Genomic DNA, 12,500 nt, shown 5'->3' with positions numbered 1-12,500 from the left:
TTAGCTGGTTTTCTGCATTAATTGGTTATAAAATGTGATCTCATCTTCATCAAAATCACAAGTATAGACAAACACAATGTGCTTAAGCTAACAACACATAAATAATTATAATCTTTCATGTCTTTACTGAACACATCCAATTAAACATTCACAGTGCTGTGGAAAAAGTAAGTGAACCCCTAGGCTAATGATGTCAACAAAAGCTAATTAGAGTCAGGAGTTGGCAAACCTGACATCCAGTTAATGAAATGAGATTGGAGGTGTGGGTTAGAGCTACTTTTACTTATAAAAAGCACTCAAACATTTTGAGTTTGTTATTCACAAGAAGCATCTGCTGACGTGGACCATGCCTCACAAAAAAGACCTACAATCAAGAACTTTTATTGCTTTGCATAAAGCTGGAAAGGGTTACAAAGTTAGATATTCATCTGTCCACAGTTAGACAAACTGTCTATAAATGGAGACGATTTAGTACTATAGGTACTCTCACTAGAAGTGTCCGTCCAGCCAAGATGACTCAAAGGGCACACTGCAGAATGCTCAATGAGGTATAGAAGAACACTAGAGTGACAGATAAAGACTTGAAGGAATCACTGGAACTGGTTAACATCTCTGTTCATGAGTCTACTATATGGAAAACATTAAACAGGTATGGTATCTGTGACGAGGAGGAGGGCGGGCCCCCAATCGGGCTAATCAGCCGAGGAGAGGGATAAATGCAGCCGGATGCGGCAGTTTGGGAGAGAGAGCCACACGCAGCTGCCGTGTGTGTGTTTATGTTTGTGTCTTTTTGTTTAATTAAATATTACTTTGACTGTTCAGCTGGTTCCCGCCTCCTCCTTGCCCATTTTAACCCTGTTACAGTGTCCATGGCAGGACATCATGAAGGAAGCCTCTGCTTTCCAACAAAAACATTGCTGCATGCCTGAAGTTTGCCAAATACCACTTTGACACTCCACAACGCTACTGGGAAAATGTTTTGTGGACTGATGAAACTAAGGTTATATTGTTTGGGAAGAACATGCAGCACTGTGTATGGCATAAAAAGGGCACCGTATACCAACATGAAATCATCATCCCAATGGTGAAGTACGGTGGAGGGAGCATCATGATTGGGGGCTGCTTCGCTGCTTTGGGGCCTGGACCACTTGCCATCTTCGAGAGAAACATTAATTCCCAAGTTTATCATGATATCCTACAGGATAATGTCAGGGTGGCTGTGCACCAGCTGAAGCTCAGTAGAAGTTGGGTGATGCAGCAGGACAGTAACTCTAAACATCGAAGTAAATCCACTACAGAATGGCTTCAAAAAAAGAAAATCCAGTCAGAGCTCAGACCTTAACCCAATAGAGATGCTGTGGAATGACCTCAAGAGAGCCGTTCACACCAGACATCCTAAGAATATGGATCACCCCAAAATCACCCCAACGTTATGAACAGCGAGAGAGGGCTTAATGGCAGTACCATCAACATCCAGAGTAAGGTCTGAACAGCGTGATACCAATGATTTGGAGCCCATTATCAAAATCTCAGTCTTCTCCGCATTGAGCTTCAAGAAGTTAGCATCCAACCAATGTCTTAAATCATGGAGGCATGCAGATAATGATGGCAGTGGGAATGGTGTTGAGGAGCTATAACTAACATAAATCTGGGTGTCATCCGCATAACAGTGTAAACTAAGGCCATGTTTCAGTATAATTTCACCAAGTGGAAGGACATAAATTACAAAAAGAAGGGGGCCCAGCACTGAGCCTAGAGGGACCCCTCTTAAAACAGAAGCAATTGATGATTTGTAATTCTGTATTGAGACAAACTGCTGCCAACCTTGTAAATAGGATACTGTGCAACGATAAGCAGTGCCGGAGATGCCTACAGCTAAAAGATGAGTAAGAAGGATTTTGTGGGAGACAGTGTCAAAAGTTGAGCTATGATTGAGTAGAAGAAGAATGTTGAGTAAACCTGTGTCTGCAGAAATGAGAAGATCATTTACTTCCCATAATAGAGCTGTTTCCGTGCTGTGTAGTGGGCGAAAACCTGACTGAATGGGCTCGAAGAGATTGTTAGACTTCAGATGTTCCTGAATTTGGGAAGCAACCACTCTCTCAAGGACCTTGGCCACAAATGGAAGGTTGGAAATAGGCCTATAATTCTCCAATACACTTGGGTCAGCACCAGGTTTCTTGAGTAAGGTGAGACAGCAGCTGTTTTTAAAGCTAATGGAACAATACCAGAAGTGAGTGGTGTATGAAGCAGGTGAGAGATAGGAGGAGTGATAGCATGAAGAGAACATTTAAGGAGAGAAGTAGGTGCAGAGTCAAGATGGCACATTGAAGAGTGTGATTTATATCAACTCAGCAACATAAGATGGGGTGGATATGAAAAAATTCAAAATACTCAGTAGCCTCACGTTTCATGGACAATTACAGCGTGTTACAGAGTAAAGACATGGATGTGAATAACAAACACACACACGGGTGTTCAGGGTTCAAGGGGAGATGTGTGTGTGTTGACATTAGCGTGAGGCGAGTGAATTATCCATGAGCAGAACGCCAGCGTGACTCGTTACATTCACCGAGACCAGGGTCCGCAATTAACATGTGCCAAATGCGGGTATATGTTCTATTTGGCTGGTGAATTTCGCGGTGTCATACGCCACTTTGGTGAGCATTTATTGGCAGTTTGTATCAGCTTGTAAAATAATGTAACATGTTCCAGTTTTGTCTTCTAGGGGGTTCTGTAGGTCTTCAGTCAGTAAGGTTGCAGGTGTTTACATGGAACGGTTCCCATTAGCTAGTCCCGCTGCTCATCGAAAGTCTCAGTTGGCTGTAGGGATGCCGCGCTCATGTACTTGTATGTGTAGAGCCAGTGTTGTGATGATGCCGGCTGCTCTTACGAGCTCCTTGGCTCACACTTGCGCACTCTGTAGCAGATGACCACGAGCAGCGTGCTAATTCAGTTTATACAGACTACATATTTATTTAATTAAATAGCAGCCGCTTGCAGTTTTATAATCACTTTGAGTCACGTAGTGACCGGCTTTTCAGGAGGCGAAAACATCCGTTAAAACACAAAAACGGGCTTTAAAATAAAAGCTCAATTTAAATGGAACAAAAGTACCACAGAAATATATCACTACTGTATAGTTTCGTAATATTCACTGTAATACTACTACTAATAATAATAATAATAAATCAATAGTAATTGTATAATATTTAAAGAGCCCATATTATGCTAATTTACAGGTTCATGATTTTATTTTGGGGATCTACTGGAATAGGTATACATGCTTAAATGTTCAAAAAACTGTTCTCGCTCTTCATACTCTGGCGGAAATGCTCTAATTCACCTTCCGTCTCTTTAAAGCCCCCCTTTCTGAAAAGCCCAGTTTGCTCTGATTGGTCAGCTGGCCTAGTCTGTTGTGATTGGTCAACCGTGTAGAGCGTGTGTCGGAAATGTAACACCCCTTCCCATAACCGAGTTTCAGGCTTACTGAGCAGCTGTAAATACTATTGTAACTATGGTAACAGTGGAATCAGTTTTTGCCATACCAGCTCTAGCCCGAGTCCGATAATGAATGAAATAATGAAAGTTTGGAAGAACAAGCTGATCGACCCAAACCACCTTCGCAAGCGTGACTTGAGCAGGACGTTTCACAGTGGAAAGTTAATTTAGTAGCTTTCTTACAAGTACACTGTTGATTATTGTGAACATAACAAAGCTTCAAGTAAAAGACACGTTGTTTGTCTAAGTTAGTCATCTTTTGCTGGAATGGGTGAAGCCGAACTTTTCGCCCGAGATATGAATGGAGAACAGAGGCTTACTCCCAGTTAGTGAGCAAGTTAGCTGAGCACTAGCGTGGACTGCAGATGTAAAATGACTGTTTGTAAAAATAAATCCATCTCCACACTTGATCACCATTCATGATAGTAAGAACAACAAACAATCTGCATAATTCTACACAACTGTAGGTAAAAGTGGGGCTGCAGCTGATAAGCAAAACTCTTTCAACAGAATAACATTAGCTGTCAGGTTAGCAGAGTCTTACAGATGTGCACTGGGTGTACACCGTAACTACAACACAAAACTCTGCATATGAACTCACAGTAGCGGATAAATCCACAAATAATCAAGCATAATTACAGGTTGTGATCCTGAAGTGCAACAAAGTGGGAACTGCACCATCTTTCAGGAGTAACCGTCTTAAAAATCCAGCACTGGTTGTGGTTGTACTGCTAAATAATTAAAATACATTTTAACCACTGATACTTCATTTCGTTTGCCTTTGGAAGTCCAAACATAGAGGTTTTGCTTTAGCAGTGAAGAAAACAGCGTCTTCTCGACTTGGCGACAACACTAACCCAACTCATCCTGGCCTCGGCGATAACTACATTCGATTGAGGGCCAAAGTAGCCTGTAGGCGGGCATTATGCAAATGTATTACATAGTGACGTAGATACTTTACGGAAGAAATGTCTGGACTACAAACAGCCCGTTTCTTGTAGTTCTTGAGCGGTGTTGTCTGTGGGAGAGAATAACTCACTTTGTCATGGACTTTGTGCTTTGTAACTTTGCAGACCTTTTACATGCACAAACAGCTATATTACACACTAAAGGACAGGTAAAATCCCAAAAAGCATAATAGGGCCTCTTTAAGCAATATCTCACACTTGTGATGCTCTGTTATGCAGCACTTTATTTGACAAAAATAACTCCAATGTTGTTATTTGGATTGTGCTGTGAGGTTCTGAATAAAACCACCTAATTTGATAAATATAATACAGTATTATGTGAGTATCATACAGACTTATGAATCAGTTGGAGCTGACTGAATGAATCGACTGACTCCAAATAAACCAAGAACTGTTACTGTGTTACGTGAACTTAAAGCTCATGAGACTCATTAGAGTTACAAACTGATCGTTCATATGACATGTAGTTTAACATACAAATGTAGTTTTGTTGTAAAAAGTGAATAATCTAAAAAATTATTCTAAATGGACTATCTGGCAATTAAATATTTCATAAATAATAAAGCATTTTTTTTCTTTTCTCCCCAATTTGGAATGCCGAATTCCGAATGCGCTCTAAGTCCTCATGGTGGTGTAGTGACTCGCCTCAATCCGGGTGGTGGAGGATGAATCTCAGTTGCCTCCGCGTCTGAGACCATCAATCCATGCATCTTATCACGTGACTTGTTGAGCGTGTTACCGTGGAGACGTAGCGCGTGTGGAGGCTTCACGCTATTCTCCGTGGCATCCACACACAACTCACCACACGCCCCACTGAGAGCGAGAACCACATTATAGCGACCACGAGGAGGTTACCCCATGTGACTCTACCCTCCCTAGCAACCAGGCCAATTTGGTTGCTTAGGAGACCTGGCTGGAGTCACTCAGCACGCCCTGGATTTGAACTCGTGACTCCGGGTGTGGTAGTCAGCGTCAATACTCACTGAGATACCCAGACCCCCAAAGCAATATAATTCTTTATAAGTGCAGTTCACTTTTAAACATGCTTACAGTATTGCTTATTTGTCTCTCATGTCTGTAAAATCCACTTGCAAAATGCAATAAATAATCATAAATAAATAAATAATAAAATAATAAAAATGGCCGGTAAGAAATCTAACTGGCTGGTAAATGTTTTCATCTACCAACCACCTTGGCTGGTGGCTAAAAACATAATTTTGGACCCTGACCGGGACTGACAGCTGTTCCACACGGGTGAATATGTACGTATGAAACACAGAGCCATAAATATGATCCTCACACACTGCTTATATGCATATCTAAGCCATATGAGCTTCATTAACGCACACATTCACAGGTTACACGAGAACAACGTCTTGAGTTTATGTGTCAATCTCAGGGAAACATGTCCGCATCACATTTCACCTTTAACATCAAAAGAAACAAAGAAGTATATTTTTAGAGGATCATTAAGATTTTTTGCATTGTGACAATATTTCCAAGAACACATTCTCATTACTGTAATGCGTCCGGAGGTTTTACTGTCATGTTTGTTTGTAATTCTCATTATTCTCAATGGGGATTCTCATTAGATTCACATTACTGTTATACAGTATTTTTTTAACCTGATGCATTTGAGCCGTTTTGAGCAGAGGTCATGTGACAGAGGTCAGAGGATTATGAGATATGAATGTTATTACAGAGATTTCAGCTCTCGAGCAAATATATTGTACATCAAGAGTGCTGCATGCATACTGCATAATAAACTCTCTCTACTCTCCTCACATGAAGGTGCTCTAGATACGTGATTAATTTATGTCATAAAGAATGTTTCTAAATTTTTCAGGCAGTGTGTTTGTGTGTGTGTGTGTGTGTGTGTGTGTGTGTGCTCTAAACCTGCAGCATGTACCTTTCCATCTTTCACTCTTCCATCTCTTGTGTTGTTTCTTTCTCTCAAGAGACTGTCATTTATTCATGTCCTCTCTCAGTCTTGCCATTTGATCGCTATGAACTCAACACACACTTACACATTTAGCTGCACTAATGTTTTCTGAAAGTGAATGTTGCATTACACTTCAGTGTGTTTTTAGATGTGTTTATTTTCAGCAAGATGCCATCTGCTGCTGAGCACATGAAGCACATTCACAATAAATGTATTTTGTTTTGTTGACCATGTTTAGTCACTCAAAGCACTTTAACCCTTTAGGCTTAGATATTTTAATAAAACAATTATCAAAAAATATTAATAACTACAGTCTTGACCAATAGTCTTGATCAAATTATATGGCGTGTTTTCGCTTATAATTTCGCAAAAAATAAACGGAACAAAATATCCCATACCATTATTTAGAAGAGGTGATTATCCTTCAAACGAGCCCACACACAAGGTAATCGGATGCATTGATCATTAGATAATCCACATGAAGCACAGTGTGCACACAGCATCTGACTATCTGGCAGGCGTGTAGCTAGACTCTGGCTGACAGGGCTGAAGCCCAGGATCTTTTATTAATAGCCCTGAATGTTTTTTTGTGATGAGAAGAAAAAAGAAAAAGCAAGGCTTAATGTTCTTTACATCAGGGTACAAAAGCAACAAGGCATGCTGCAATTCTGGCTTCAAATGTAAATGAATTCCGATCAGTGAGCATTAATTGAGAGTTCGCACTTTGACTTTTACCTGTTGTTCGTGCTCAAGTTCATCAGACGAATCGCTATGAACACCTCGTGTGGGAGCTTTCTGTTTTCTCTCACAGGGGTGCAGCTTTTCTGTATCAGAGGCGCTGAGGTTTTATTATGCAAGCCTTATTTCTAAATATATAATCTATAAGCCCTATTTCTAATCCTCATTTGTTTTTATCAATCCATACACCAAGTAGATATTAATACATGCACCAGTGACAGTCAGCTTGTTCAGAGCACCCCTTCTCGCTCCCAAAGATGGACTCTTCCCAGGTTAAATCAGCTAGTGCGTTTATCAATTAAATTAGCAGCAAATTCAATCAACGGCGAACCAGAATTTATTCAGCATTAATCGATCAGAATGAAGAAGGTACGTCAGTAACAATGAACTTTAAGGATCATTTGTATGATGTGTGATCGTTATGCCAATATATCGGAACCTTAAAAAAAACTTAGCAACACCTTAATGCCAATTGAATTAAACAATGCAAAAATAAACATTTCACAATGAAAATGAGCCAGAGATGTGATTAATACACTACAAGTGGTTAATGTAAAATTATTATTGTATCATTAGGCTATTTATCCAGATATTATTAACTACATTGTAGCATTTGGTTGCATTATATTTTGTGTTCTCTCAGACCTGATTAACTTAATAAATATATAACATCCTTCCTTCGTGCACTTTTGTCTTCTAGCTGGTGAAGAGCATATGAGCCGATGGGCACGTAAGTAGGCTATAGCACAGGGAGCGATAGTGTTACTCACTAGGACAGTAGATTTTGAATGAAAGGAGCAAAGGGTCAGGTAATTTAGCATGGGAACATGACTCCTGATGCGGAGTGCCCATCTGTGCGTGTTTATGACGCGAGCATGCGCCACTGACTCGGCAACATCTGCACAACTGGCAGCACGAAACAAATGATGTTCAGCGAAATTCAAATTAAGATTGAGATGTATGTATTTGGAACTAGTCAGTTATTAGATGTTATCGATAAAATAACAAGAACTCTTTGAGGGGAAATGTTTTGCCCAGAGCCCCCGTTAATTTCCGAACCTGGATGGAACACTAAAGAGATGGAGATGAGGGGCCTGGTTAGTTCAGTGAGTATTGACGCTGACTACCACACCTGGAGTCGTGAGTTTGAATCCAGGGTGTGCTGATTGACTCAAGCCAGGTCTCCTAAGCAACCAAATTGGCCCGGTTGCTAAGGAGGGTAGAGTCATATGGGGTAACCTCCTCGTGGTCGCTATAATGTGGTTCGTTCTCGGTGGGGCGCGTGGTGAGTTGTGCGTGGATGCCGTGGAGAATAGCGTGAAGCCTCCACACACGCTACGTCTCCGTGGTAACGCGCTCAACAAGCCACGTGACAAGATGCGCGGATTGATGGTCTCAGACGCGGAGGCAACTGAGATTCGTCCTCCGCCACCCGGATTGAGGCGAGTCACTACGCCACCACGAGGACATAGAGCACATTGGGAATTGGGCATTCCAAATTGGGGAGAAAATGGGAGAAAAAAAAAAGATGGAGATGATGAGAGATGTAACAGGTGTTTAAGTGTCATGCAGCAGGTACACAAAGCATTTTAGGTATTTCTGCCTTTCATGTCAAATGTGCTGCATTATGACTGATGACGGAGCGCCAAGATATGAAAGTCGTCATAAACTATAGATCGCTCCAACATCACGCGCTTGCAATGTTAACAGCTTTGTTAATTATAAACAGGAGCGATAGTTTTATCGCGTCGCTCGCTAATGATGTCGAATTGGTTTCGAAAGGCTTATAAATCTATAACATCTTAAATTCAGTAACTAAGGTACAAAGCACTTGCTCACTGCGCATGCTCACACTAAACTGCTCAACGCGCTGCTGCGTGGGAGAGAGGGAGAGATAGAGCGGATACTCGCGCATCTTCTGGAATTACAGTTTGATACAAAAACAAGTTAATTGATTTGATTTGTTCATCTGTATTTATTGGTTTAATAATTTGCAGCTGGCTTGTAAAGTGAATAAAAGTGTGTGGGAATGTCCCGCGCTATGAACGTGGGAACTTGCGGGAGTGGTTCAAATTGTGCACAATACCTGCAATCCGGCGCCAAATTTCAGGCCCTGTCATGGAAGGAAATTATTCTTGTGGGCTAAGCCACAGATGACACTAAAGTCTGGTGACGCCCCTGCTATCTGGCATCTTGCAATCTGGCTGAAAACATGTTAGCTCTCCTGGATCAGATGACATCATCGGAAATCATGTACCATCATGGAACACTAAACCAATCAAATTGGGTTCAGATTGGTGCAAAAATCATCCATATTTGGGCAGAGGGACATGTGATTGTTGACTGTTACCAGGGTTGGGCGGATTACTTTAATAAAGTATTCTGGGCTGAATACTAAATACTCTTTCTTAAATGTATTCAGTAAAGTATTCTGAATACATCACATAAAATGTTTCTGTCGTCGCTTGGACTCTGATCTATTTCAAATTATTTTCCCACTTTCAGTCTTTGCTGTACTTTCTCCCTTATTTTACCTATTCATAGTATTATTGTCATTAATAACTGATATTTCTGAACGGTTCTTTATTTGACAAGTTTCTGATGTGGATGTGACTCCGAGAGCTGTCTGTCTTTAACCCGCCTTTTAGAAGCCAAAGCTGCATAAATGCATTTACATAACAACAATCTCAGGAAACATCATGCGTGCAAATGTTATATTTGTGGAAATAACGTTGCCGACTGTATTGACACTAGTGCTCAGCTGACAGCGCGGGAATCATTATACATGAATAAGACATTGCATTTCTATTCTTTATTGCCTATCATTTTTAAAGTATCCCAAAAACACAACCCGCAATTCTATGATTTTAGCCTGCAGTTGTGTTTTCAACTTAGCCGAATTTGTTGTGAGCGCGCGAACCTGGCAACACTGCCCACGTGCTGCTGCTGCTCTAAATGACGAGAGAGCAAGTGTGTGCATGTGCTCTGTTTACTTTCACATCTGCCTTATTTGTGTTCATTATGAGAGAAGTATTCTAACAAAATGTTATGAAGTAACTGTATTCAGAAAACAGGTGTATTAAAAAGGTAACGAGGGCTGAATACAGTTACTTTATTTTTGTATTCTGAATACGTAACACCATTACATGTATTCCATTACAACCCAACCCTGACTATTACATATGACCACCAGGAGATGGCGCCAAATACATGACACAGACTCAATGATGACTCAAATGACACAGAATGAAACTCATTCTGTGAAATCTCATTACTAAAATCATGTCTGCATGCTATGCAAACCTTTAGTCATTGTTGTGTTTGCATGTGTAATTAGTTCTTATGTACAATTATTATGTTTTATTTGTTTGGAGATGTTTTTGGACACTATGATAAATTATTTTTGTAATGTTATAACTTTTGATTGCTTTGTCGTATCAACACAAAAATGTTCTCAGATATAGTTGACATGATTGGGAACAAAAAAAAAAAAAGCAGTTTTTTGGTGCCACTTTATTTACACCCAGAGAAATATAATATAAAAAAAATAATTGCAGTTTCTTGAGAGTCTCAATATGTATCATAATCTATATAATTAAAATTTTTAAAAAGTTTTCTTTACAGTGATACCAAACACTTGACCCTCCTTTTTCTTTTTCTTTTTTCTTTCTTTTTTTCTTTTTTTTTTTTTTTTTTTGTCGAGTTATAAGCCTTTAATTTTGGATATGCCACTGTAACAGGAAATCTTTAAAAACACCTTAAGAGCGTAAAGGTTAAAATGTTGCAAATGTTTAGAATAACACACTACTGTCTCTGTATCACTACAATAGTATGTTTACAGTGCACAGTATTTGTGTGCATAGAATGCGGTGTACAACAGAGTACATTTTCAAAATTAGCTACTTTATTTCAAGGATATTTCTGAAATTTGCAACCCTGTTTGCTGCACTAATTATCCGTTTCACTGACTAAATGTTTTTACTACAAGTCTGATGAAACACCATTTTGTGGGGATGTGAGAAGTTGTGTTTGGCAGCAGTCTAGAGTTTGTTTGCACAATAAAGTGATGGTGGGACAGAATATTTAAACTGGTTGCATAAAATAAGTTGTATATGCAAAATACTGTAAATAGAATACCTAGAAACGCTGCTACTGTCTCTGTTTCCGTCATGTATTATGAGCCATACACTGTGATTAAAATCAAATATACTGTTGCTTTGTGTGTTAGTTGGACAGAAGTCTCTGTTGTAGGCAGATATGATGATTATGTGATCATTATGTCGCTGGAATCATCTAATGAGGGCAGCGTTGTGTTGTGTTGAAGTCACTGGGTTAATTGACTGTCATTGACTGACCCGTTCTGGATTTGTTTGTTTGTTGCAGTGAGCAGAGTATCTGTCAGGCGCGCGCCTCCGTCATGGTCTATGATGACACCAGTAAAAAGTGGGTGCCAATTAAACCAGGTCAGCAGGGCTTCAGTCGAATCAACATCTACCAAAACACAACCAATAACACATTCCGTGTGGTGGGCGTCAAACTACAAGACCAACAGGTAAATAATTGCATTCACACACAATAACAGCAATGTCAAAATCATGAAAATTTGAAAGACATAAAGTGCAGTCAGCTGGTTATCATCACAACATTAACCCTGACATGAGGGTGATCAGGACAATTATACAATCTAGAGCTTATTATTTATAAATATTCGACTGCAGTATTGTATTATTGACCAATCTCAATCAGGAGCTGTTCCACAGAGCTGTGTAATATTAATATGATATATAGTATTAATTGGTTGATGCGATCAGGGTTGCCAGGTCCAGCAAAAATGTCCAGCCCAAAGTCTGCTTAAAACCCGCCCAAAAGATGCTAAAATTGCCCCAAATTTTAACTGTCCAATCATTGTGGAAAACCACCATCCAGGACCTTAAAACGCATGTTTAGGATCCCTCTTAATACGTTTGTTTTGTTTTTTTGGACTGTTCACAATGTACATGGATGATCTACACTACCGTTTCAATGTTTGGAATCACTAAGACATTTTTGTTTTTGAAATAAATTGATGTTCTGTTCACCAAGGATGCTTTATACTGATCAAGAATACTGCCACAAACATTATTCATATGTAATTGAATGGTAATCTAAATAACTGTCTAACATTGTTATTTATTTTAAAATTCAATTACCTGTGATTTTCCATTCCACACTCACTACACCATGCTAGTCATTTCTAGTGGAGGATTCTTGGATGAACAGAAAGTTTGAGGAATACAGCATGTAAATAAACAGAAATAGTCATTTGTAACATTATAAAAGTCTTTATAAAAAGCGTTGTTGGTGAATAAAAG

At 39.7% G+C, this 12,500-nt stretch overlaps 2 protein-coding genes across 3 annotated transcripts in view; one reads left to right on the top strand and one right to left on the bottom strand.

Moving 5' to 3' along the window:
- LOC127409695 (CLOCK-interacting pacemaker-like) overlaps positions 1-12,500 on the bottom strand; it is a 287,186-nt gene that overhangs the window by 124,083 nt on the left and 150,603 nt on the right. The window lies entirely within an intron of this gene.
- LOC127409688 (ena/VASP-like protein) overlaps positions 1-12,500 on the top strand; it is an 89,331-nt gene that overhangs the window by 41,232 nt on the left and 35,599 nt on the right. For both annotated transcript variants that reach the window (XM_051644432.1, XM_051644433.1), the window contains exon 2: positions 11,533-11,701. In XM_051644432.1, the coding sequence (XP_051500392.1) occupies positions 11,533-11,701 (169 nt within the window). The remainder of the gene's footprint in view (positions 1-11,532; positions 11,702-12,500) is intronic.

This window comes from Myxocyprinus asiaticus, chromosome 19, assembly GCF_019703515.2.
Source record: "Myxocyprinus asiaticus isolate MX2 ecotype Aquarium Trade chromosome 19, UBuf_Myxa_2, whole genome shotgun sequence".
Classification (NCBI taxonomy): Eukaryota; Metazoa; Chordata; class Actinopteri; order Cypriniformes; family Catostomidae; genus Myxocyprinus; species Myxocyprinus asiaticus.
The sequence above is the reverse complement of the archived record's forward strand: the minus strand, read 5'-3'. Positions and strand labels throughout refer to the sequence as shown.